We start from the raw sequence: 26,728 nt of genomic DNA on the forward strand, positions 1-26,728 counted from the left end.
TCTATCACACAGCTTCCTAATCTGAGAGAGTGAAGACAGGAAAGAAATTGAATTATAGGAATGATGTTTTCCTTGGAGAGCTTCCCTTGGGACACAATTTGATTCTTTTTTCACAAGAACCTCTTAATTTTGAAGTCCTTATTCTAATTCAATAGCATTAGTTCTTGGATGATGAATATCTAGTAAATTACGGAGATCTTTTGAACATTTTTATTTTTAAAAATTATTTTTACGTAGTTGTGCAAAGGCTTGCTATTTAACAAAGCAGTTTATGAATACAATGCACCTTGATCTGTTTCACCCCTTTGAACCTTCTTACCCATTGCTTTTCAACCCATCCCTTTCCTCACTCTTCTTACTTTGGCAGAATATACATAGATGTGATAGACGTTATCCATTCTAGATGTATGTGAGAGGTATCTGGATTTATAAAATAAGGTAAGAAGAGTCTCTTAAGAACAAAACAAAACCATTAGGATATGTTTGCTTATTGGATTGGCAAGTTATGATTTTTTTAAAATTTGGCTAGATCACTGGATTTGGAAGATGAATGACTATTTAATTTGTATGTCACAATAGCTTGTTCATGTCTTCCAATCTGTTTAAGAACATTTTGTCCATTTATAAAACAGTGACCTTATAATAATATTACCAGACACAGGGAAATGTTGGGTTAATCACTTCAGAATGGCTTGATGTTGCAAGTCAGTGCTGCTCCATGGTTCCATATGTAGCTCCTTTCCAAGATCCCCAAACATCCTGGGAAAAAAGATTATTGGCTTATTTGGCAGCTAGGAATTCATTTCCCTATTGTTTTAGTTTTGCTTTCCTCCCTCCCCCATTATTACCTCTCTATATCTCCCAAATCGCTGTCTCTCTATTCATCCATCTGTCCATCTCTCTTTCTCTTTTTCTCTCTCCCTTTCTCTGCTGTTACTCTCATTATTGGTGCCATGTTGGGTTAACAACCATAATGGACAGAGCATACACTTAATGCATTTTGTATTTGAGTTTCACATGCACAAGATAACGAGTACATTTCTTATCAAGCATTGTTGCCTCCTCCTTTGTTTCCCCTTCCCATCCCTTTCCATTCTCCCCTACCCAATCCTCCCCCCCTCACTACCAAAGTTGTAAAGTTCGTTTTTTTACATAACGACTTGTACATCTCATTGTTGCAATGGGTCCACCTGTATCCCTATTTAAAGTGGGCTAAAGACTTAAAGAGAAACTTCTCTGAAGAGGAAAGAAGGATGGCCAATAGATACAACATTGAGATACCATCTCAGATAGAATGGCTATAATCAAGAACTCTAATAACAACAGATGCTGGAGGGGATGTGGACAGAAGGGAACCTTACTACATTGTTGGTGGGAGTGTGAATGTGTTCAACCACTTTGGAAAGCAGTATGGAGGTTCCTCAAAAGACTCCGCATAGAACTCCCCTATGACCCAGCAATCCCACTTTTGGGCATTTACCCCAATGTTCACAAACAAGACCACACTAAAGCTACCAGCACAACTATGTTTATTGCAGCATTATTTACCATAGCTAAGATATGGAACCAACCCAGATGCCCCTCAGTAGATGAATGGATCAAAAAAATGTGGTATATATACACAATGGAATGCCTCCATCAGAAAGAATGACATTGCCCCATTTGTTAGGAAATGGAAAGACTTGGAAAAAATTTTTTATTAAGTGAAGTAAGCCAGGCCCAAAAAAACATAGGTCCCATGGTTTCCCTTATTTGTATTTGAGTTTCTAAATGTTTGCGAAGAAAGGTTTATTGTTCAGTTACATAGGAATTATCTCACTGTTAAAATTATTTGTGTTAGGGCTGGGAAGTTGGCTCAGTGGTAGAGTGCTTGCCTTGCATGCATGAGATCCTGGGTTCGATTCCTCAGCATCACATAAGCAGAAAAAGCTGGAAGTGGTGCTGTGGCTCAAGAGGTAGAGCCTTGAGCTGAAGAGCTGAGGGACAGTGCTCAGGCCTAGAGTTCAGGCCCCACAACTGACCAAAAAAAATGTATTATTATAGGCAATTAATAGTTTTAGAAATGTTAGTTTTAAAATATTGGCCTTGTTCAACATCTCTTTAGGCAATCTAAGAGAAAAATGGGATTATTCTTATTTTAAAATGAAATGGAGACTCAGAAATTCTGATTTACCCTGTTTCATATAGCTAGTGAAGGCTTCACATGAGACTAAAAGGCATGCATTTTGCAAAACTGTTGGCTAGTTATAAAGAATCAAGATATATGCCCTCTAAGCACATGGTTGTCTCTACTCTTCATCTAAATTCTGTGAGGCATGGAAGAGGGACTGTTTGGATGAAATGAGAATCTTACACTGATGTTTGCCCTCAAGCAGCCCATGGTGCAGAAAAGACAATGGCTAATGGATTTTCTAAAACAAATACACTATTGCTTATATCCTAGTAATGATCTAGCATAGAGAGCTAGCAGTGCAAAGAAACCAGTGGGGATAGCTCCAGGCAGTAGCTGTGAAGGTTGATCTGAGCCTCCAAACAGAGCTTAAATTCAGATATGAAGACATGATGGAAAAGGGAATCCCAATGGAGAGAAAGGTGCCATCCAATTCTTGGGATCTAGGAAGCAAGGGGAAGCATGCTTGCAGATTGCTGGGTATGTAGTTTAGCACAACAGTATTCTTTTTTTTTTTTTTTTTTTTTTTTTTTTTTGAGAGTTTAAGGGAGTTTATTGCTGGCTACCACCAGGAAGAAGTTTGGATCTTTTTGGTATTTTGTTACAAATGTTTTGAATTCACTTTCTTATCTGCTATGATATCTTTAGTTCTCTCTGTTATATAATATCAGAAAATACTCTTTTAAAATTTATATTTCTTTTTTTTTTTCTTTTTTTTTTTTTAAATTGTATTTTATTTTATTTGAGAACATACTGTACAGAGGGGTTACAATTACATGGGCAGGATAATGCATACATTTCTTACCAAGCATTGCAGCCTCCTCCTTTGTTTACCCTTCACTTCCCTTCCCCGCCTCCCCCCTCCCCCCACCCAATTTTACCCCCCTCCCCCCACCCAATTATACCCCCCTCCCCCCCCACACCGAAATTGTAAAGCTGGTTTTGACATGACATTTTGTACTTCTCATTGTTGCAACAGGTCCCCCTGAATCCTTAAACGACTTGTTTGTCCCCATCTCCTCCACATGTTATACTGACATCAAATATAGTGAAAGCGGGGGTTACACTGTGGGGGAGGGACATACAAAGCAACAAAGAAATAATATTATAAATGCATTAGAAACACATGCATGAAAGAAACAAAAACATTAAAATACATATTTAAGGGTTCATTTTCCTAACATCACAATATCTGGCCTTTTCCGCTTGACTCATACCTATACTAGATATTGCAAATAAGGGAAACCATGGGACCTATGCTTCTTTGGGCCTGGCTTACTTCACTTAATATAATTTTTTCCAAACCTTTCCATTTCCTAACAAATGGGGCAATGTCATTCTTTCTGATGGAGGCATAGAATTCCATTGTGTATATATACCACATTTTCTTGATCCATTCATCTACTGAGGGGCATCTGGGTTGGTTCCATATCTTAGCTATGGTAAATAGTGCTGCAATAAACATAGTTGTGCTGGTAGCTTTAGTGTGGTCTTGTTTGTAAACATTTGGGTAAATGCCCAAAAGTGGGATTGCTGGATCATAGGGGAGATCTATGTGAAGTCTTTTGAGGAACCTCCATACTGCTTTCCAAAGTGGTTGAACAAGTTTACATTCCCACCAACAATGAAGTAAGGTTCCTTTCTGTCCACATCCCCTCCAGCATCTGTTGTTATTAGAGTTCTTGATTTTTGCTGTTCTAACTGGAGTGAGGTGATATCTCAATGTTGTTTTGATTTGCATTTCTTTTATGGCTAGGGATGTTGAACATTTCTTCATGTGTCTATTGGCCATCCTTCTTTCTTCTTCAGAGAAGCTTCTCTTTAAGTCTTTTGCCCACTTATTTATTGGGCAGTTGTTTCTTTGAGGATTTGTTGTTGGGTGGTTTAATTTTTTGAGTTCCAAGTATATTTTAGATATGAGACCCTTGTCCGTTGTATGGCTAGTAAAGATCTTCTCCCAATCGGTGGGCTTTCTATTGATCTTGCCAGCTATGTCATTTGCCCTGCAGAAGCTCTGCAATCTTATGCAATCCCATTTGTCCAACCTTTCTTTGATTTGTTGTGCTTCCGGGTCTCTATTCAGAAAATTTCGACCTGAGCCAAGGAGACCTAGGGTTTCTCCTATTCCATCCTGTAATGTTTTCAGAGTGTCTGCTTTGAGTTCAAGGTCTTTGATCCATTTGGAGTTGATTCTGGTGCAGGGTGATATATAAGGATCTAGCTTTAGTTTTCTACATGTAGTTAACCAATTTTGCCAGCACCATTTACTGAAGAGGCTGTCTTTCTTCCATTCTATTGTTTTAGCTTCCTTATCGAAGATTAGATGGCTATAGGTCTGTAGGTTCATTTCTGGGTTTTCAATTCTATTCCATTGGTCCTGAGGTCTGTTCTTATGCCAATACCAAGCTGTTTTGATTACTATGGCTTTATAGTAGAGTTTGAAATTTGGTATTGATATTCCTCCAGCAGTGTTCTTTCCGTTGAGGAGCGTTTTTGCTATTCGGGGTCTTTTATTGTTCCATATGAATTTTTGGATTGCCTCCTCTATTTCCTTGAAGAATGAGGGTGGAATTTTGATAGGTATTGCGTTGAATTTGTAGATAGCCTTGGGAAGTATTGCCATTTTCACGATGTTAATCTTGCCAATCCAGGAGCATGGGAGGTTTTGCCATTTTTTAAGTTCTGTGTTGATTTCCTTTTTCAAGATTTTAAAGTTTTCATCATAGAGGTCCTTCACTTCTTTGGTTAAGTTAATTCCTAGGTATTTTATTTTTTGTGGGGCTATTACAAATGGAGTTGCTTTCCTAATTTCAGCCACACTTTTCTCATTGAGCACAACAGTATTCTAAAAAAAGAAATAAAGAAAGAAATTCCATTCTGAATCGGCACAAAATTTTCTAGGCATAAATTGAAGCAAGGAAATGATCTCCACAGTAAAATTTATGGAACCAGAGTGAAAGAATTTAAAAGACACACAAAAGGGAAAGACCATCCATGCTCCCGGATTAGAAAGCATTGATTCTACTAAAATGAGGCTACAGTCCAAAATAGTTCACAAATTAAATGCAACCCCAGTGACACTATTTAGACAAATAGGGGAAAAAATCATATATATATATATCTCCAGTCCTGGGCTTGAACTCAGGGTCTGGACACTGTCCCTGAGCTTCTTTTGCCACAGGATAGTATTCTATTACTTGAGCCACAGCACTGCTTCTGGCCTTTTTTGTTTATGTGGTACTGAGGAATCGAACCCAGGGCTTCAGGCATACTAGGTAAGCACTCTATAACTAAGCCGCATTGCTAGCCCCAAATTGTAAAATTTTAATGGAATTATAAAAACAAATAAATAAACAAACACAAATAGCTCAGAATAGCCAAAGTTCTTTTGAAGAAAAATATAAGCTGTAGGTTTCTCACTACCTACTTCAAAACATATTACACAGTTTTAGTGATCCAGAAAACATGGTGTTGGTACAGAACTCAACACATAGAGCAATGGATCAAAACAGAGAATGCAGAAATCACTCCATATATATTTAGTTAACTGTTTTTGACACACATTTAATAATATACATTAACCAAAGGAGAATCTGTTCAATAAATAATACTGTACATGTATGTATTCATGCATGTATGTATGTATACATGTGTGTTTATGTATACACATATAAACAGAAGAAACAAATGCCTATTTCTTCACGTTAAAATGCATTCAAGTGGATCAAAGATCTAATTGTAATACTTGAAAGTTTGAAAATTAACTAGAGGAAAACATAAAATCAATTTTCGTAGCCATTGATATAGGCCACGTTTTTAAAAAAACTTTAGCCTTAAAACAGACATCAAAGTAAAAATAAATAAATGAGATTGTATCACACTAAAACCCTTCTGCACAGCCAGGGAAATAATCCACAGAATGGAGAGACAATTAGAATAATGGGAGAAAATACTTGCAAGCCACTTATCTGAGAATGGATTAATATCTAGAGTAGATAAGAAAGTCAACTCAACTACAAAAATATAAGTAAATTAAAATTAGAAAATTATCTGACTAGATATTTCTCAAAAGAAGACACAAAAATGGCATAAGTGCTTGAAATAATACTCATTAATCATCAGGAAAATACAAACAAAATTTTAATGAGATATTATCTCACCTGTTAAATTAACTATCAAAAATCAAAAGTAACATAATAGAAAAATTTGCAAAATGGGATACTCTTAATATGTTGTTGTTGGGAATGTAAATCAGTGTTGCCACCATAGAAAACAATTTGGAAATTCCGTAAAGAATAAAAAAAATTACCCAGTATATAGATGAAATGAATGAAACAATTGTGTTCCTGTATTTTTTATAGTACTATTTACAATCACTGAGGTATACTATCAAATGAAGAGTGTATCAATGGATAACTGTAAGAAGAAACTTATCATATATCCATACTAGAATAATATTCAGAGAAAAGAGAATGAAATTCTGTCAGATGAATCAACATGGTTGTTGGTTATCATGTTAAGTAAAACAAGCAAGAAACAGAAGAACAAAAAACTACATGTCCTCATTGTACAGAAACCAGAAAAAGTTATTTTCTTGAAAGAAGAGAGTGGAATAGTGATTACTAAAGACTGGAAAGGGCACTGGAGATGGGGAATCCAGAGGACAGATAAGGGCACCACAATACAGGTAGATAGAAGAGTTATGTTGTAGTGTTTACAGCAGAGTGACTAAAGTAAAACAATCTATGTTGTATTTAAGAATACCTAGAAGAGTCAGGTACTAGTGGCTCATGCCTGTAATCCTAGCTATTCAGGAGCCTGAGATCTGAGGATCACGGTTCAGAGCCAGCCCAGGAAGGAAAATCCATGAGACTCTGATCTCCAATAAACCACCAGAAAACCAGAAATGGTGCTGTGGCTCAAGTGGTAGAGCACTTGCCTTGAGCTGAATTGCTTAGGGACAGTGTCCAGGCCCAGAATTCAAGTCCCACAACCAACCAAAAAAAAAAAAAAAAAAAAAAAGAATATCTAGAAGAATCTAAAGGTTTTCAGCACATCAAAATGATTAATGTTGGAATAAATGTCAATGCTAATTACTCTGATTTGATCATTATACATCACACACGTTATATTATCATATGTACTCTATAATACGTGCTAATATGAGTCAGCTTGTAAAAGGTGAACAGTTAATGTTTGAAACTTGGAGTGCTACTTTTTGCAGCAGTCTTATCAAAACATGCAACCTGCACAGAGAATTTCAAATGTTGTGTGGTGGGCAGAACTTGTGATATTTCTCTGTGTCCTTATAGGAAGGCTTATCCAACTATGGGATTATTTCCATGCAGAATGAGATCCTGTTAGATCTTTGGAAGCCCCAAGCAAATGCTTCTAGGCCATTGCCTCCAATATTCCCCTACCACAACTCTACAATGCCAGCATGATTGTCATAGAAGCAATTGATCACATGTGTGAGCGTTTATTTCTGAATTCTCTGTTCTATCCATGGGTCTCTGTCTATCCTTTTGCCAATTCCACATGGTTTTGATTACTGTAGCTTTGTGAAAAGTTGTGAAATGAAGAAGTGAGAGCTCTCCAACTTTGCCCCTTTGCGAGATTGTTTTGACTACTCTGGCTGAAGTGAGGATAAATGGAAGTTTTCAATTTGGCTGCAATGTAGAAGGTTCCTTCGAAGCGATTAAATTAGGAAGAATGAAGACTCTTTAGAATATTCCTTTTGTCCAAGTGTAAAATCAGTGTGCAATAAGCATTTTGGTGGCAGTGGAGATGAAGAACAGTGAATGAATTCAGAAAAAATAAAAAACTACGTAGTTTAATATATATCTTAAATTTAGGGTAAATAGCCAGGATTAAAAAAAGAAAAAGGAAAGACCTTTTGTTCCTTTTTGAGTAGAGAATTGTGCTGAAATCAATAGAAAAATAGAAGGGACTTGAGGGGGTTAGCTGGTCCACTAGCTAGCATATGAATTCTGTGGAGAGCAATGAACTTATGACTTCATTTGGAGATGCTCTGCCAGCAAACAGACATACAAATATGAAATCAGTGGGTTCCATGATATCTGTGGGTCTTATGCTGCTTGTGCATCATATATGCATTTAGCATTGCTTTGCTAATGTGATGCATTTACTGTTACCATGGTGGCAAGAGCCAAAGAGAGGAAAGTGGTTGGGGGACAGTGGCAAAACGAAGACAATTTTAGGCAACTTCTATGCTTTGCCTCAGCTAACAGTAAACAGAGTGCTAGATGCCTATTGACATGTGTTTTATTTTGAAGTGACTATTATTATTATTAGGGTTTGAAATCCTTAGCCTTCATCTCTTGGAGCCTAATGTTCCTGTTCTCCAGCTGCGAGACTAATTCACCATCTTGTGTTGTAAACACTCGCTCATTTTAACTGATTACACCTCCAATGATTCTCAAATCACTAAAATTACTAATTGCTATTCCTTACACATCAAAGAGTGAATCCTGAATAATTAACCCCAAATAAAATTAGATGAATTGGCCCTTTTAATTAGAGTCCCTGCTGCTGTTTGTTCTGAGTTTCCTTTTCTCACTGTTAAGAGACTTTTAGAATGATTAAAACTGTTTAAGACTTAAACAGCCAGTGACCTTTTATACAATATAAATCCATGAAAGCAATATTTCAGCTAGCAGGTGGTGAAGTAAATTTTTAGAGCAAGTACCTGTCAGCTCCAGTATTCCCGTGGGGGGGGGGGTGGAATACATGCCAAAAAAACAACCACCTTGAAGTGAAATGAGTGTCTCTATTTGATTATTTTTAAAGCATTTATGCATTTGCTAAGCTTCAGACTTGATGAAATAAATGGCAGGGTAGAAGGAGAGTGAGTAATGGTTGGCATCATTTTATATAAATAGTAACAAGAATTTCTCAGTGGGAAGAGTTTGAAGTGCAGAAAAGATGTAGACTGGAGAAATCACAGGAGACCCCTAGCCTTATGTAGTCATTCTTCCCCATAGGATTTTCTTCAAGCTGGGGAATGGACCCCAACAGTGGGAAAAATGGAATTTCCTGACATTTCATTGCTTCTGATCTTCTGGCTCAAATTACTGGCTTTTCCATACTGCTTTCCATCTGTATTTTGTTGGAGGTATTTCATGGGTCCTCGCTCAACTATTGCAAATCTCCTGAGGAGTAAGAACATCTCTCTCTCTCTCTCTCTCTCTCTCTCTCTCTCTCTCTCTCTCTCTCTCTCTCTCTCTCTCTCTCTCTCTCTCTCTCTCTCTCTCTCTCTCTCTCTCTCTCTCTCTCTCTCTCTCTCTCTCTCTCCACAGTCTTTTGAAGTTATAGGGTTTCTCCCAATATAAATCTGCCATGCACTGTAGTAGAAGTTCAGAGATTTGAGGTCACAGTGTGTTTCATGGCTTACTTCTATAGTATTTGGCTGAAAACAAAATGAAGTACATGGACTATTTAATGACTTCTATCAATAAAATTTTATTTATCAATAACATTTTAGTTTACATTCTGAAAATGTATACTTTAAAGAAACATTGAGAAAGATTATATGAGAGATTTTCATTTCGTTTTTACCCAATTTCACCAAACATTGACATATTATATAACCATAGTAAGGTAACCAAAACTAAGAAATCAACACTGATACAACTTACTAACACTAGGACAACATTTGGATTTCATCAATTGTCCTACTATTTCTTTTCTGTTCTAGGATCCCATCCAGAATTGCAGTCCATTTAATGTCAATGTCTATTTAGTCATCTTCAATCACAGATAACAATAGTAGAGTTACCCAAACCAAGTAATTAACACTGATGACTCGCTACCATATACCCACTTTCTTTCTTTTTTAATGTTTTTTATTGTGAAAATACTGTACAGAGGGGTTACAATTACATGAGCAAAGAAATGAGTACATTTCTTATCATGCATCTTTGCCTCCTCCTTTGTTTTTCCCCTGCCAACCCTGCCCTCCCATCTCCAGGACTACACCCCCACCCCACCCCGACAAAGTTGTAAAGTTTGTTTTTTGACATAGCATCTTGTACATCTCATTGTTGCAATGGGCCCAGCTGTATCCCCATTTAAACAACTTGTTTTTTCCCTTGGTCTAGAAGCCTTGTCTTTCCAGTCTTTGTTTTTCATGACCATCAATGATGCTTACATCAGGGATATATAAAAGTTATAAATGAACTTTGCAAAAATATATTTGTGTCTTTGTCCAGACTACAAAGATTCTGAATTAAGAATTCTGGAATGGACTGAGTGCTAGTGGTTTTTGCCTACAGTCCTGAGATTGAAATCTAGGGTTTCAAATTTTGAGTCCATTAGACAAAAATGTTTGCTAGGAACCCTCTCCCCCTACATAACCAGTGAAAACAACTCTGAAAGCATGACTCAAGTGGTAAAGCACCAGCTCAGCAAGTATGTGACACTCAGTTAAAACCCCAGTACTGCCAAACCAGAGGATAACTTAACAATAAAAACCAACTCAGTTACTGTCATTTGAAGACAGGGTGGTTCCTGGAAAATAATTTGGAAACAGACACCTCTATGGAAAAAACAAAGCAAAACAATAAAACAATACCTATGTAGCTACAGTCAGAGTAAGGTTATGACCTGTCCAGATATTAGCATCACAGATAACTTACAACTTATCAAATAGTTTAGTGCTGATGAGTCTAACCAGTGCTCTGTCTTTTGTTAGTAAAAACAAGAGGTATACAGTGCCCTTCTGAAAAGGGCCAGTTTGATCATAGATTCTATCAGATTTCAATTTAATTATACATACATACACATTCACATGTATATGACTTTTATACTGTTACTAATAATTTAAAATTCTGATATTATTACTGTTTCTGAACATCTTTTATATTTTCTATCCTTGTAAGTATTACTAAAACTAGAAGCCTACTTTCAAAGTTCTCCGAGATGGAAACACATAACTAATAAATGTGTATTTAAACAAAATCTCAAATCTATTCTAACAGATGAAGTCAAGAAAGAACAATGCATTTTCAGTGATGATGAGAACAATTTATGACTGCAAGATACAATAGGAATGAAATCAAATACTAATGCTTTCTTATTATTATTTTCTATTGTGAAGCCACATTTTTTCAGGCCCTGTGCCTCTCCTTGGAGAGGAAGAAAGTAAGCTTTTGTCCCCAGAGGCCACCGCAGGGTGATGTCCCACCTATAAAGGGAAGAGATTTTTTTTGTAAGATTTTCTCAGCAGGCTGGTGATTGTTTGCCAGCTTCTGTAGTGAGTGATGGTGACCATTTTTGTTGTTGTTTTCATGGGATGTTGGTGTTTCTTTTTTTTTAACTTTAAAAATCTAAAAATTTTCACTTTTTTAATATTGGGTTGAAGACAATAACTGTTCAAAGATTGATGCTCCAATGAGAATTCATTGCCACATTAATTTATTACAATTTTAATTCATTGTTATTATACAGGTGATGTACAGAGGGATTACAATTACATGAGTCAGTTAATGAGTACATTTCCTTTAGCACAGGACCTTCTGTTCCTTCTCTCTTTCCCAGTCTTCCTTTCCTGTCGACACCTACTAGTTGTATAGTTAACTTTTATCAGTGTCCAGAGAGTTCCACTGCTGCCCCTTTTCACTTTTTCCCTCAAGTTCTGTGCCCCCCCTTCCCAAAGATTTACACTTGACTTCAGAATATACAAGGTAAAGAAGACAGAATCATCAAAAACTTAAAACTAAAATATATATCTATATATCTATATCTGTCTGTCTGTCTGTCTGTCTGTCTATGAAGGGGCACTTAGGCATTGTGCCTTGAGTTTCTCTCTTAAGTATATCCTCTTTTGGTCTCACTGTAGGTTAGTATCTAGAATCCTGTATAATTTATCATCTCCCAGTACATTTTAGATCTAATTTTCACATATCAGAGACAACACCTACTGTTTGTCTCTCTGAACTTGGCTTACCTCACTTAGTATGATTTGGAACTAGAGTTCCACCCATTTCTTTGCAAATGACATTATTTTATTCTTTCTAATGGCTGTGTAAAATTCCATTGTGGAGAGGTACCACAGTTTTTGTATCCACTCATCTATTGTGGGCATTGGGCTGTTTCCATATCTTGGCTATTGTGAATAGTGCAGCAATGACCATGGATGTGTTGGTGTCTTCATCATACCCTAGTTCATGATGTTCAGGATAGATGCCTAAGAGTGGTATGGCTGGGTTGTAGGGAAGGTCTATGTTTATTTTTTTGAGAAACTTCCAGATTGCTGTCCAGAGTGGTTGTACTAATTTACATTCCCACCAACAATGCAGTAGGATTTCTTTTTCCTCACATCCTGTGAACATTTATTGTTGTTGGAATTCATTATATTGCAATCTTACTGGGGTGAGATGGAATCTCAGAGTTCTTTTGATTTACAATTTCCTTATGACCAGGAACCACATTAATTTTCATTGTGTACCTTTGTAAGTTAAATATATAATGTAGCTAGGTGCCAGAGGCTTACACTTCTAATCCTGGCTACAAAAGAAGCTAGATTTGAGGGCTGAGGTTTGAATCCAGCCTGGGTAGGAAAGTCTTTGAGACTCATATCTGAAATAAACTTCCCCAAAGTTGGAAGCATCGCTGTGGATCAAATAGTAGAGCACCATCCTTGGAGGGAATAGCTAAAAGACAACATACAGGCATTCAAGCCCCAATACTGGCACACAAAAATTTGATATGATGGTTTGTTGTTTGAATAGCAGTAAGTAGGTTTTTAAACCAGACTTGCTCCCTGTTTTATATTATTTGAAGTATCTTCAGTATTTTCAACTGAGTAATTGAATCTGTTATCCAACAAGTAGAAACCACTGTCTAATAGAGAAATACAGTATGCTTAGATGTAATAAACTATTTTTTATGTCTGCACAATGTATCTGGAATTAAGCAAAGAAATGTTAAGCTCTGAAATCTCAGAGATTTTGTATTATCCAAGTATGGAGTGAAACTGTCCAATTTAAAATCAGAGAGACGTCATGCTTTTTAAAGATAATAATTCTTCTTGTTCTTAATTTAAGAATCTGAAAGAGCATTTCAAGTGAAGTTATTTAGGAAGATGACAGCACACTAAATTTTAGCTTGGGTAAATATAGTGATGCATTAAAATTAAACACCGGGCTTGAGTGGATTCTGCGATTCACTTCAAAGTTTCTTCCTTTTGATTCTTAAAACATTTATGGCTGTAATTCATATTTATTGTATTATAATTAGGTAAAAAGGAGAGATATATAGGACCACACATTTATCTGATGATCTACAGACAATTTCTGTTAACATACCTGTTTTTTGAAAAGTGGGATCATATTGTGCATACCACTCAATACTTTTTTCTTCTTTTGTTAATATTTTCAGTTATTTCATGTTTTCCCCCAAGATATTCCATGACTCACTCCCTCATTGGATTTAAGTCTTTTCCCAGATGCCACATTGGTGAGGCATTGCTCAACTCTTTCTTTAAAACTGCAACATCCTCCTAGCACCCTAACAATTCCATCTCCTTTCTATATTTCTTCATAATACTTATTGCCATTTGATATTTAGTTTCTGTCTATCCTATCTATCTATCTATCTATCTATCTATCTATCTATCTATCTATCTATCTATCTATCTATCTATCTACTACCTACATACCATCCTTCTCCTCTAGTGTAAATTCCATGGTACAGCGCTTGGATTTTTTTTTTATTCAGCTGTTTGGTTGTTGTTTGTTCCCTTCTCCTGGGATTTGCAACCTTGCTTAACACATACAGGACCCTCTGAGTATAAATTGAAGACAGATAGAGATGTTGAGCATCATCATCTTGATGCTGACATTATTTTTCAGTGTGCAATTGACTTCAATTGATTTTTGAACTAATAGCATTTTGATGAGCATTCTGATTTTTCCTATTATTCTTCATTATGATGAACAAGCTGTATCATGGTTTGATATATACTCCACTATTTTTTTCTTTTTGTAGGATGATTTGTCAAAAGTGATATCGCTGAATCAAAGGGTGTGTGTGTTTATATGTTTGTGGTTGTGTTTGTGCACATGCGTGCTCACATGTGTGTGTGTGTGTGTGTGTGTGTGTGTGTGTGTGTGTGTGTGTGTGTGTGTGTGTGTGTTGATGTGCTAGTACTGGAACTTGAACTCAGGCTTAGGTTCTGATACTTAACGGTTTTGCTCCAGGCTGGTACTCTAACTACTTGAGTCACAGTTCCATTTCTGGGATTTGGTGCTTCATTGGATATAAGGACTGCATGGATTTTCCTGCTTGAGCTGGCTTTTGACTTCAGTCCTCAAATTTCAGTCTCCTGAATAGCTATGATTACAGATGTGAGCCACCAGTGTCCCAGCTTCAATATTTATAGTTTTGAGGATTTGATGCCTCTATGTACTTTAACTTCTTGTATAAGAAGGATACTTTAGTACTGTTTTCCCTGTGCCATGACCAATACTGTGTCTTTTCACTGGTTAACAAATTATTATTTTAGGTTATGTAGAATAACTATATAAATCCCTGTAACAAAATATAATATGATGGCTTATAAAAGTTTTATATGCGTGTAAGATCAGAGCAAGATATCTGACATATTCATCATATTAATCATTTTTCTTTGCTTTATCACCACTATATTTAATCTTAGTCTTTATTTTCAAATAACATTTTGTGTTAGGAACTTAAATAATATCAGAATTGGCAACTTGTGTTTAGCTAGATAAAAACAAAATGCAATAAATTTAATTTTTGTAGTATGTTTTATGTATGCATATAAATACACAGACAGTCCTAACACACAAAGTGTCAGAATCTATAGATGTCTGGCATGATGACTAAAGAATTGAATTCAAGGTCATTTAGAGGGCAGGGTGCATCATTTAAGGGGAGTGAGTTGTTGCTATTTTGGTAACAGTGATGAAAGGCACCCAGGAATGGCCAGGCCTTCTCCTGATAATGAGCTCTTTTCCCAGAGAGCTCTCTTAGGATCTCAAAAAGCAAAGTGGGAATCCAGGCACTGATTATTAATAGATTCTTGAGTGCTCGATTTTCCTCTGAGACAGAGGCCTGTGGTTTCACGGAAATGGTACACAAACATTGGGTTTAGGAATAGGAAGACATCGTATCCCATCCTCACTTTACCTTATTTTGTGAGCCAGCATGTTCAGTAAGCTTTAACCCCTACAGGATCAGGCTTGACATTCTGCTGCTCCTCTGTGGGGTTAATAAAACCAAAATAGTTTTATACAAAGCTGGCTGGTCTGTCCAGGGAGCCAGATGCTGCGTAAAAGCAACAGATTCCCTGGATAGTTCTTTATAAAACAGAGCTATCAGCGCAGTGATACACCAGTAACCCTAGCTACGTGTAAAGTGAGGCAAGAGGATTACAAATTAAGGTTAAATTGGACTACATAGTAAGACCCTTACTTCAAAACAATAAAGTAAAAACATGTGAGGTTGGGATCCTTATGCTAGTAGATTGGTCCACCAGATTAGTAAGCCCTGTCTTGTCAGAGAGATAGGAGAAAATGGAAAAAGAGTGGGGAAGGGTTTTATTTCTAATAGAATCAACACCACCCTGGGTAAATCAAAGCAATTGTATATTTTTAGTTATCAACAGTGACGTCAATAAGTTGTGAAGGCTGAGCGTTTGATGATAGATTACATGATACTTATACTTATTTTTTTTCTATTTTGTATCACAGTGCTTAAAAACATTACTCAGCTGAACATACTGAAATAATGCATTTCTAGGCACTTGAACATGCCTCTGATTTGAATGTATGTGTTATTTTAAAAGTATAAATGCAAATAGGGCTGTAGGCTCAGAGAAACTCAGGGCTGCTTCTCATCCGTTCAAGAATGCTGGAGGACATACTTGTAATGCAACTTTGAGGTTCTCCAAGGGTCAATATGAGCTGAGTCCCTCCTGGCCCAGTCTGCATCAGGGGAAAATAAAACAGATGAATGAATACATGAATAAGTACATGAATAAGTGAAATGAACAAATGAGTAACTTTTAAATTTATGTCCTAAAGTATGTTTTTCTCCCATTCTTGCTCTTCAGTTACAGAATTCTGCTTCTGAGAGACAATTTGTCATTATCGATTTTTTAGGCATCCCTTATAAAGGTTCACCATGATAAGCTATTTGTTTAGATATAGATACTGCTCCACAAAGAACAGTATGATTGCTTCCCTGTTCCCTGAGACCTGAGTTTGTGATTTGTATGCCTGCATGCTCTTCTCTGCCTAACGTGTACTTGCTTTCTAGATCATACTGTTCAAAAGCTCTTACAGTATAGCCGCCTCTCTGTTCTTCTACCTGCACATAAGTTTATCTTATGCTAATGTAGAAAAGTTTGCTTATGCTTTTCACAATTAGTATCTTGTATCATTTTTACAGAAGTACAAATCTTTATGTGATTGAAAAATTATTGAAGGCAACCTTCAACTATTACACAGTTCAGTATCCTTAGCTCTTAATCCAGGTACATTCCCTGTTTTTGTCTTGTGTACTGAACCCCTCTAGATTGCCTTTTATGTTTCTCTCCCCGCCCCCCCTTCTTATAGTGCTAGGAATCTAACCTGGGGCCTTTTGCATGCTAAGTAAGCTTTCTACTACTCAGCATTTCTTTCCAAAATCTCTATACCACTTTTAAGCATCTAATCTGCTTCTCTCTCCTCTCAAAGTTAAGGTGATTAAATAAATTGAAGAGAGCAAAGGTAGTAAACAATTGCTGTACAAGGCAAAAAAAAATGTATCGAAGCCAATTACAATAGAGTAAAAATGCCAGTAAATATCTTTTTAAGGAGCGCTATAACATTACATCCCTACTAATTCCATATGTGTATTTTCTTTCTGCAGGTGATTTTCTCCCACCTCCTCCTCCCCCTCTAGATGATCACATTGCCCTTCCATCTGGTTCTGGAAACTTCCCCCCTCCACCACCCCTGGATGAAAGTGCTTTTAAAGTACAGGTAAGATCTATGGTGGAAGTCATGCTTATAAGCCATGGAAGGAGGCTTATGAATTCAGTGATTGTTTCTGTGGTGGATAAGGATTTATCCAGAGCCTCTAGAGAGCTTTGTATCTTACATGGAACAAAGGCACTTAAATACAAAATGTCTAGCCGAAGATTCTCAGAGTTCTGCTAGCTTACACTCGGAAGCCCTGGAAATCCTTTTACTTACTAATTTTGTTCCAAAACCCAAAGTAATTTTTTTTGTGCGTGTGAGGAATGACATTTGAAAAGCCTGTGCTTTCACATTATTCCAAGGACACTCAGCTAGGCCTTTTTATGACCTTTCAAAAAGTCTTACTTCAAGCATTTCATTCTAAACAAGTAAGGCTCTTTAAGACTTAGTGGGTCATTGTGGACACAAAAACTTTCTAGCAAAAGCAACAACAGATAAGGTGATACACTATGGACATATGCACTGATTATATATACAAATATTGTGTATCAGAGTGTGTTGATTGGAAAGTAATCAGGACTGGACTCAAAAGTGACATTAAAAACAGTTCTCTGATTGTGATCCTAAGAGAAGGATGACAAGCCATTGACATTTTGGCTGGAAGATGTGATTCATGTCAGGATAGAAAACAAATGTAATCATAGAATTACCATTTTATTCTTAGATGTGATAAGGTTAGGATTGATATATAGAAAAAAATAGCATCCTTTCAAATGAGATATTTCCAATGGTATTTGCTTCAAAATAATAGTAGGAAGCTTCTAAATTAGACCATAAATGAGAAAAGCTTTACTTATAAGTTGCTAACTTGTGTATAGCTTTTGTCCTGTTATTCAGTCTTCCTTTGCATGTGTTTAAAATTTCTCAAGAGAACTCTACAGGAGGAAAAGCCCCAGGAATTAACCGTTAAAATTGTTCAGTTATTGTCTTTGTTTCTTTCACTTAATTTTTGGTTATGAGTTAAGGAAGAAATTATTCAGTCTTTCCACAAACATACTCTATTCGTAATGTAGGCATTATTCACGTACTAGAAATTCTATGTCACAAAACACAATCACGCTTGGACAGAAACAAAATGAAACAAACATTGTGAAGGTCAGTATTGGAATGGAGTATGTGCTCAGGAAAAAGATTTCTAGAGTAGTTTTGACCAGGATGGCCTCACTGGGAAGGTGACCTTTAAAAACAAGAACAACAAGGGATAAGCCTTATAAATTTTGTGGAGAGCTTATTTTCAGGTAGCCAATGTAAATAAGAAACTTTTAATAGTATTAAATACAATTTTGAGAGTATTAAAATGACTATGTTCTGTTTGTAATTAGTAAGTTCTAACTCTGTTTTGACTCGGACTCTGTTAAACAGTAATAAAATTTTTGTGTCTCACATATGTATTGCAGCAATTTCTGGGATTTCTTTTCATGTAAGCTAGGAAAGTCTAAGGTCAGATACCAGTAATGAGAAGAGTGATACAAATTTTATTCTATGTAGAAAAACCCTGGGTAAAAAAAATATATATAGTACATATATATATATAGTTTTTTCTCCTTCCTTCCTTCCTTTTTCCTTCCTTCCTTCCTTCCTTGATGAAGTCCTCTAAGGCATTTAAAGTAAGGGCACTCATTCATGGTGGTACTGCATCTGTGACTTGATTACCTCCCCAGAGTACAATTCCTCCCTCCCTCCCTCCCTCCCTCCCTCTCTCTCTCCCTGCCTCCCTTCCCTCCCTCCTTCTTTCCTTCTTTCCTTCCTTCCTTCTTTCCTTCCTTCCTTCCTTCCTTCCTTCCTTCCTTCCTTCCTTCCTTCCTTCCTTCCTTCCTTCCTTCCTTCCTTTCTTCCTTCCTTCCTTCCTCCCTTCCCTCCTTCCTGTTTTCTTTTTTGTTTCTCCGCTGGGCTTTGAACTGAGAGCTTTGTGCTTGCTTGTCAAATGCTCTACTTTCTCATTGATGCTTTCTACCAAGGAGGGCTGAGAGGTGTATACCACTAGACCCAGCACTTTGTTCAGATGGGTTCTCACAAACTTTTTTCCTAGGCTGGCCTGTTACTGTCATTTTCTTAACCTCTGTCTTTAGAGTAGCTAGGATTACACACACGAGACACTGTCTCCAAGCTTTTATTTATTTATTTTTTATCTTTAAGTATCTGTATGAAGAGTTACCATTCAGCAAAGTAGTACACGAGTACAATAACTTTCTATTTAGCTATTTTTTTTAAAAAATAAATTGTATTTGGTGATACTGGTGATTGAACACAATACTTCACATTTGCTTGGCAGGCACTGTTCTGCTAAGCCCTGAATCCAGCTCTTTTTTTGTTTGTTTGTTTGTTTGTTGTTGTTGCATTCATTAGTTTTGAAATAGGACCTTGGTTCCGCCTCCTTCCAGGAATGTATCTAGGCGACACCCCCTATATTATAAACTTCCCATTGTATGTGAAATGATGTATAGGTCAGCACTCTCAGCTTCTTCTCTTGAAATTGAGACTCAGGGCCTTTTCTGTCCAGGCTGACTTGGAACCATGATTCTCCTAATTTCTGCTTCCCAAATAGCTGGGATTACACGCATATGACCATGCCCAGGTAAGAAGGAGTCTGGTATGCTTGCCTGGCTTGTCCTTGAACTGCCATGCTCCTAATCTCAGCCATTCCACAGTAGGTAGAATTAGAGGTGTTAGCCACTGCCTCTGGGCTAACAAAATGTTGAAACACTTTGAATTTTCCTTTTATATACTTTCATGACATTTTCTTGAGGAGTGCTTCTTTACAAATTGCTTAATATGTGTACTTTAAAAGTTCACACACTATAATTACTTTCTTGGATTGCTAAGATATCTGTTGCATTTTAAATCTGTCCCTTCCCCCAAATTGGTGTTATAACAAACATTGTTAAAAGAAATTGGAAGATGACGGAGATCAATAATAGTCCTATGATTTTTGCCAATAGATTTTTATTAAAGAATTTTCTAATCCATGAATCCTTTTGGCTTTCAATTTATTTGTGTTCTCTTTACTTTTTTTTTTTTTTTGGTCATGGGTCTTGAACTCTGGGCCTGAGCACTGTCCCTCAGCTCTTCAGCTCAAGACTAGTGCTTTACCTCTTGAGCCACAGTACCACTTCTGGTTTTCTGGTGGTTTATTGGAGATAAGAGTTTCACAGCCTTTCCTGCCCAGGCTTTGAACTGTGATCCTCAGATCTCAGCCTCCTGAGTAGCTAGGATTACAGGTGTGAGCCACTGTGCCCCACTCTCTTTCCTTTCTTTTTTAAAAATCAGTATAATATAACTTTCATTGTGAAGAATCTGCTTTATCTAAAATTGTTTTTTTCTTTTTGGTGTTTTATTTTCTGAAGCTTTTGGGAATAGAATGTCTTTATTTTCCCAGTAGTTTGCTTTTTTTTGGGGGGGGGTCCGGTCATGGGGCCTGAACCCTGGGTCTGGGCGCTGTCCCTCAGCTCTTCAGCTCAAGGCTAGTGCTCTACCATTTGAGCCACAGCACCACTTCTGGCTTTTTTCCTTTTGCTTATGTGGTGCTGAGGAATCAAACCCAGGGCCTCATGCATGCAAGGCAAGCGCTCTACCACTGAGCCACCTTCCCAGCCCAGTAGTTTGCTTTTTATCATATAGACTGTCTTTATAGCTCATTTTTGTATAGTATACCTTTCCTCAATTTGTTCATTAGTTCAATAAATTTAGAGAGAGTCTTTGGGCATGCAAACACACACACACACACACACACACACACACATACACACACACACACACACACACACACACACACACACTGTATTGTGTACAGACAAGGATGATTTGATTTCCTTCCTCTTCAGTTTGAATGCCTTTTAATTCTTCTATTATTAAACTGCCCTGGTAGGACTCCCAGTACTATGCTTAGAACCGTAGTGACAGTGGCCAACCTTGAGAGGCTTTCATAAAATTATAAAAATGTCCTTTAAATGTGGACTTTGTTCCAATAAATGTACTCAAGCCATAACTTTGTTTTTGAAGAGGAAGGAAATAAACAAAATTCCCATTGCCATTTTGGATGATGTCCCCTAAAAAAAAAAAAACAGAAGGGAAGAAGATACAGAAATGAAGTAGGGTTTGCCAAATGGAAAAGGACAAATCCGGTAGGGAGAGTGCATTATTATTGAGACTCTTCCCATGAGATATTGTTGGAAAGTGGGTAAAAAAAAAAAAAGAGGGCACGCCCTTGTTTGTGTCATAGTGACCCAGATTTGGCAAGGATGGGTGCTTGTTTGGTTATATGCTACTTTCGATATAAGCTATACTAGATCCTAAAGTCATCTGATCACTGAAGAAAAGCTTGCATTTTTTCCTCTGCTCTGGTGAAACCTTGTGTCGCCAAGTTCAAATTATAGCTGGTAATTGTGTGTTTTTATGTAGAAAGTCTGTTTATGGTTCTAGCCAGATTTTGAGATCAGAGCCAAAGGAATGTCTACAAAGTGTGACTATAAGAATTAGAATATCTTCTTGGCTGAAATTCATTATGAAGATCTCATGGTATAGTCCCTGGCTATCACACAACTAGATCAGCCTTTTCAAGTACTTGCTGAATAAATTAATTCCCGCTCCTCCCTCCATGGAAATGGGAAACCTGAGGCCGAAGAGGGTGTAGATCTTGTAGTTTCTCACAGATCTCTCACTAAAGTGGGGAAATCTTGACTCTTGGCCTTGATCTTCTTCCCAGTGTACCAGATGGCACATGTACATACTTTTGCTTTAGTCTTGTATCAAGCTGTTGTATCAAGCTGAGGGTTCTGAGATCAGAGTAGGAAATTAGGTGATTTTATCTGGGAGAACCAGCTGCTGTTCATGTTTTTGCTTGATTCTACATTTTTGATACATGCTGTAATTTTTTTTTGCAAAAGGAAAATAAATATTTAGTATGAATAATTCTTCTTTTGATAATTCCCATTTTTATGGGTAAAGATGAATCTTAGGGGGAAAAAAACGAAGGTTTTTGTTTGCTCCTCTGTCAGAATCTATTTGACTTTATGCTAGTGGATTTGGGTAACCTTCTTACAGTTACTTTATTGATACATTTGTTATGCATTCATTCATTATAAATGGATTATCTTCAGTACTAGGGATTATTGGGACTATCAATCATGCTTTGATTTGATGCAACAGTTGGAAATTTCTAGTTTTAGTCAGCCCATGGGAATATATTTAACACTGGTTACAGTAGTTTCATTTATGTCCCTTTCAAATAATTATATTTATAGTATGCTTATATATCATACATACATAAAATATTCAAATACTTATTGTACATTTACAATATGCAAATTCTTGTGAGTTGTTTGGTAGGGTGCTGTGAGATTCTTAGAGACTTACCTGCTGACACCTGTTAGGTTTGAGTTAAGACATTTACTATTTAACTTTGGCTCTTTTAGTTCCTTCCTTCCTTCCTTCCTTCCTTCCTTCCTTCCTTCCTTCCTTCCTTCCTTCCTTCCTTCCTTCCTTCTTTCCTTCCTTCTTTGTTTTTTCTTTCTTTCTTTTTAAAGGCACTTTAGCCACAGCAACATGCACCACTTCCACTTTTTTTCTGTTTATGTGGTACTAAGCAATTGAACCCAGGGCTTCATGCATGCTAGGCAAGCACTCTACCACTAAGCCACATTTGCAGCCCTCCTTCCATCTTTCTTCCTTCCTTCTTTCCTCTCTCACCTTTCTTTCTTTCTTTCTTTCTTTCTTTCTTTCTTTCTTTCTTTCTTTCTTTCTTTCTTTCTTTCTTTCTTTCTTTTTTCTCTCTCTCTTTCTTTCTCTCTCTCTTTCTTTCCTCCGTACCTTCTTTCTTTCTTCCTCCCTCCCTCCATTCCTCCCTTCCTCCCTCCCTTCTTCCCTTCCTCCCTTCCTTCCGCCCTCCTCCCATCTCTTTCTCTCTCTCTCTTGATTGGACACAAGATTCTTTCAGAATATGCCTGTTTGTACTGGCTTTGTACTACAAATTCTCAAATCTCAGCCTTCTGTGTAACTAAAATGATCACTATGAGCCACACAGCATCAGACTCTACCTCTGCTTTGCTGTTGCATCAAGAAAGATGGTCCTGTTTGCTAGTATAGACTTAGTATCTCCACCTATACAACAGACTCTTTTTTTTTCTGCTACAGGTTATTCCACTTATTAAAATTTCTTTCTTATTGTTGAGCTAAAATTTGTCCTTTTGAAATTTCCTCACTCTAACTTTTCTCCTGCCTTTCTGGAAAGAAGATACATAGTAAAAGGAAGGAGCAGCCCAGAGAGGGACAGGTTCTCAGTCCTCAAGTCATTGCTGTGAAAACATGGTGGATATTCTAAGAACATAGTGAAATATAGCACCACAGGCTATCCCAGAATTCGTGGAAAATAGGAGGCAGAAGGGGAACTTCTGAAAACCTTTAAACAAATGCATTCTTATTCTTTTTTTTTTGGTCTGTCATGGGGCTTGAACTCTGGGCTTGGGCTCTGTCCCTCAGCTCTTCAGCTCAAGGCAAGTGCTCTACCACTTGAGCCACAGCACCACTTCTGGTTTTCTAGTGGTTTATTGGAGATAAGAGTCTCACGGATTTTCCTGCCTGGGCTGGTCTTGAACCATGATCCTCAGATCTCAGCCTCCTGAGTAGCTAGGGTTACAGGCGTGAGCCACCGGCACCTGGCAACCCATTCTTATTCTTATGAAAAGATTTAGGAGTTCATATGAACATAAGAAGTAATGGCTTATAATCATTTTTATTCATAGCCCATTTTACATATTTCTGGATATAATGAATTCAGCCCACAGCCATGACCCCTCTCTTTCATAAACTCAAAGAAACAGGCAGCTGTACTGAGTTTTTATGATTTAGACAAACCTTAACCTAGAGTTCATGGCTGTGTTCATTCCCCTATTAGTATGGAGAGGAAAAAGGAAGCAGCATTTAAAGGAAGTCCAGATTACTGAAGTAAAAAGGAGGCAGTGGGCAGTTTTGTCAGAACCAGAACAAAATGGCCAACTAAAGCCTTAATACACTTCAACGTGGTTGCTCTTCCTATAAGGAGTGAACGTAAGGCCATCTTGTTGCATAAAATTATACCGAAAAAGATAATTACAGGATGCTTATTTTGTCAGGGCCCTTTGCCTTGTTCCTTTTGGGTCAGCAAGCCCTAGCTGATTTGTAGATTGTTTATTGTTCTGGCAAAAGTAGAATCAGCAGCAGCCACAGGAGCAGGAGCAGTCCTAGCAGCAGCTAGCTGTGTGGTTATCTCCTACATGGATGGTTTGCATATGTAGGTCAGTGTGTGCTTAGCAAAGCTGGATGGCTTCTTTGGCATATTCTGGCTCTGGTCAGTATGACTTCCTTGAAGTGAATGTCAAAGTTTCCTGTTTACTTTTCCTTTGAATTGGCCCCCATTGAGTATTGAGATGAGAAGAGAGGGAAATTTTGCTGTCTGCCTTTGTTAATACTTGTTTGACAGTAGCAGGCCTAATGTTGTGTCTAGTGTTTCTTTACGTTTGAGTCTTTATCAAGTTAGAATGTTAAAGTTCTTCTATCCCTCTTCCTACCTCCATCCCACCACCCCTTTTCCCCCACCAGGCTCCTTCCTTATAACTCTCTGTGTCTGTCTGTCAGTGCCTTCCCTCCCTATACTTCTCCTCCCTCCCCTCCCCTCCTGTTTTACCCTCCTTTCCCTTCCCCTCTCCTCTTCTCTCCCTTCTCCTTCCCTATCCTCTTCCCCCTCTCCTTCCCTCTCTTATCTTCCCATAGCCTACTCTCTCCTCTTCTCCTCTCTTTCTATCTCCTCCATTTTTCTCCCTTCCCTTCTCTTACCTCCCCTCTTCTCCCCTCCCCTCCTTTTCTCTGCTCTCTCTTCTCTCTGATGTGGATCAAATCCTGGACTTCCACATAATAAGCTGGTAGGGGCACGATCATTGAACGATATCCTCAGCTTTGTCTGATTTTGAAGATGTTTTTCCAGAGAGATGAAGCTTTCCCTGGGACACTTGCCCTCAACCATGTCAAGCCAATTACCTTGGAGTCATCTAAGACATGTCAACTCTTAGGGGAAGGTGGTTGGTTGCAGTCAAGTTTGGTGTGTCTTGGAATAACAAATGAAGTTAGCGTTGCTTAGTCCCCTGCATTTTTTTGTACGTGGAAAAGTTTGCTATGCTTGCGTATTCCAGAAATTTTCCTTTTTCCAAAAGTTAAGTGAAACGGAATCTTTTGAAATCCTTGGATTATTTACTTTCAATGCTTTTCTCCTTTTGAGAATCTCTTAGTTCTTTCATCTAGGCTGTAGCGCATTTATTGTTTTCTTGTCTGTTTTTTACTCGTAAAAGTATGTTTTCTACTTATAAAAACTGACATAAAAGCAAATAAAATAATACAGATTAAGTATCCTCAAAGTTTTTTTTCCTAAGGAAAATTATAATTTGTGTATAAGCCCCCAACACCTAACATATACTAAAGGAAGCTTGAATACAAATCTTCCTTGTTCATCCTAAGTGTTACTGTAATAATTTGCTGAGTGTGGTATAATATTTTTAACATGGAAGCATGTCTCTTTTAAAATCATTTCTTGTATAAGTACATTAGTAACAAAATAGAAAATTATTTATGAGACTGTATTTTATAGTTATTTCTTTTTCTCTATACATCATTCTAGTTATTTTCTTGTATACAGTATGTTTTTCTACTATAATACTTCATCATTGAATAATTTTGTCATAATGCTTTGTGAATGATATTTCCCTACTGTTTGAATATCTGAAAATGACTTAATATTTTCCTATTTGGATTTAAGTTTGACTAGAAGTAGTACTGTTTAAGAAGATTCACCATGCCTAATGTTCTGTGAAGACTGCAACACTGTCATTTGTATCTTTCTCCTATTTAGTACTATATATGAGCATTATTATTCTGTTTGGATTGTTTTTAATCTACTATACCCTACCTTGTCTAGGTATAGGTACATTCATTTCTGCATTTCTACTGAGCACTTACTAGTTTTGGTTTATTTAAATTTCCTTCCTTCCTTCCACCCTCTTCTCTCCCTCCCTTCCTTCCTTCCTTCCTTCCTTCCTCCCTTCCTCCCTTCCTTCCTCCCTTCCTTCCTTCCTTCCTTCCTTCCTTCCTTCCTTCCTTCCTTCCTTCCTTCCTTCCTTCCTTCCTTCCTTCCTTCCTTCCTTCCTTCCTTCCTTCCTTTGTATTTGGAAAATACAAAGCTGTTTCCATCTTTCATTTACAACTATATTACTAGATTTTCTTTAATGTACTCATCTCTTGAATCATGTGAAAAAACAAAATGAATTTACACATCATTGTCAAAAAATACTAGCTTTCAATACTTCTCAAAATAATTATTTTTACTTAGATGTACATTTCTTGTAAAAGCTTATAGTTACTGTGTAGTTTCCCTTCAAACTATAGAGCTCATGTGTCCATGTTTTATACGACAGACCTGATAATAAGAAACTCTTTGAACTTTTGTTTTTCTGGGAACGTCATAAATTCGCTCTCATTTCCAAAGATACTGTGCTAGGTATAGGGTTCATGATTGACAGGTTTATTTTCC

General features: G+C 37.2%; 1 protein-coding gene across 6 annotated transcripts in view; it reads left to right on the forward strand.

The window, feature by feature from the left end:
* The window catches only part of Lpp (LIM domain containing preferred translocation partner in lipoma), a 694,821-nt gene that overhangs the window by 288,243 nt on the left and 379,850 nt on the right, over nt 1-26,728 (forward strand). For all 6 annotated transcript variants that reach the window (XM_070029814.1, XM_070029810.1, XM_070029813.1 and 3 more), the window contains one exon: nt 17,069-17,181. In XM_070029814.1, coding sequence (XP_069885915.1) covers nt 17,069-17,181 — 113 coding nt within the window. The remainder of the gene's footprint in view (nt 1-17,068; nt 17,182-26,728) is intronic.

This window comes from Dipodomys merriami, unplaced genomic scaffold (genome assembly GCF_024711535.1).
Source record: "Dipodomys merriami isolate MVZ:Mamm:240054 unplaced genomic scaffold, mDipMer1.0.p SCAF_2, whole genome shotgun sequence".
Taxonomy (NCBI): Eukaryota; Metazoa; Chordata; class Mammalia; order Rodentia; family Heteromyidae; genus Dipodomys; species Dipodomys merriami.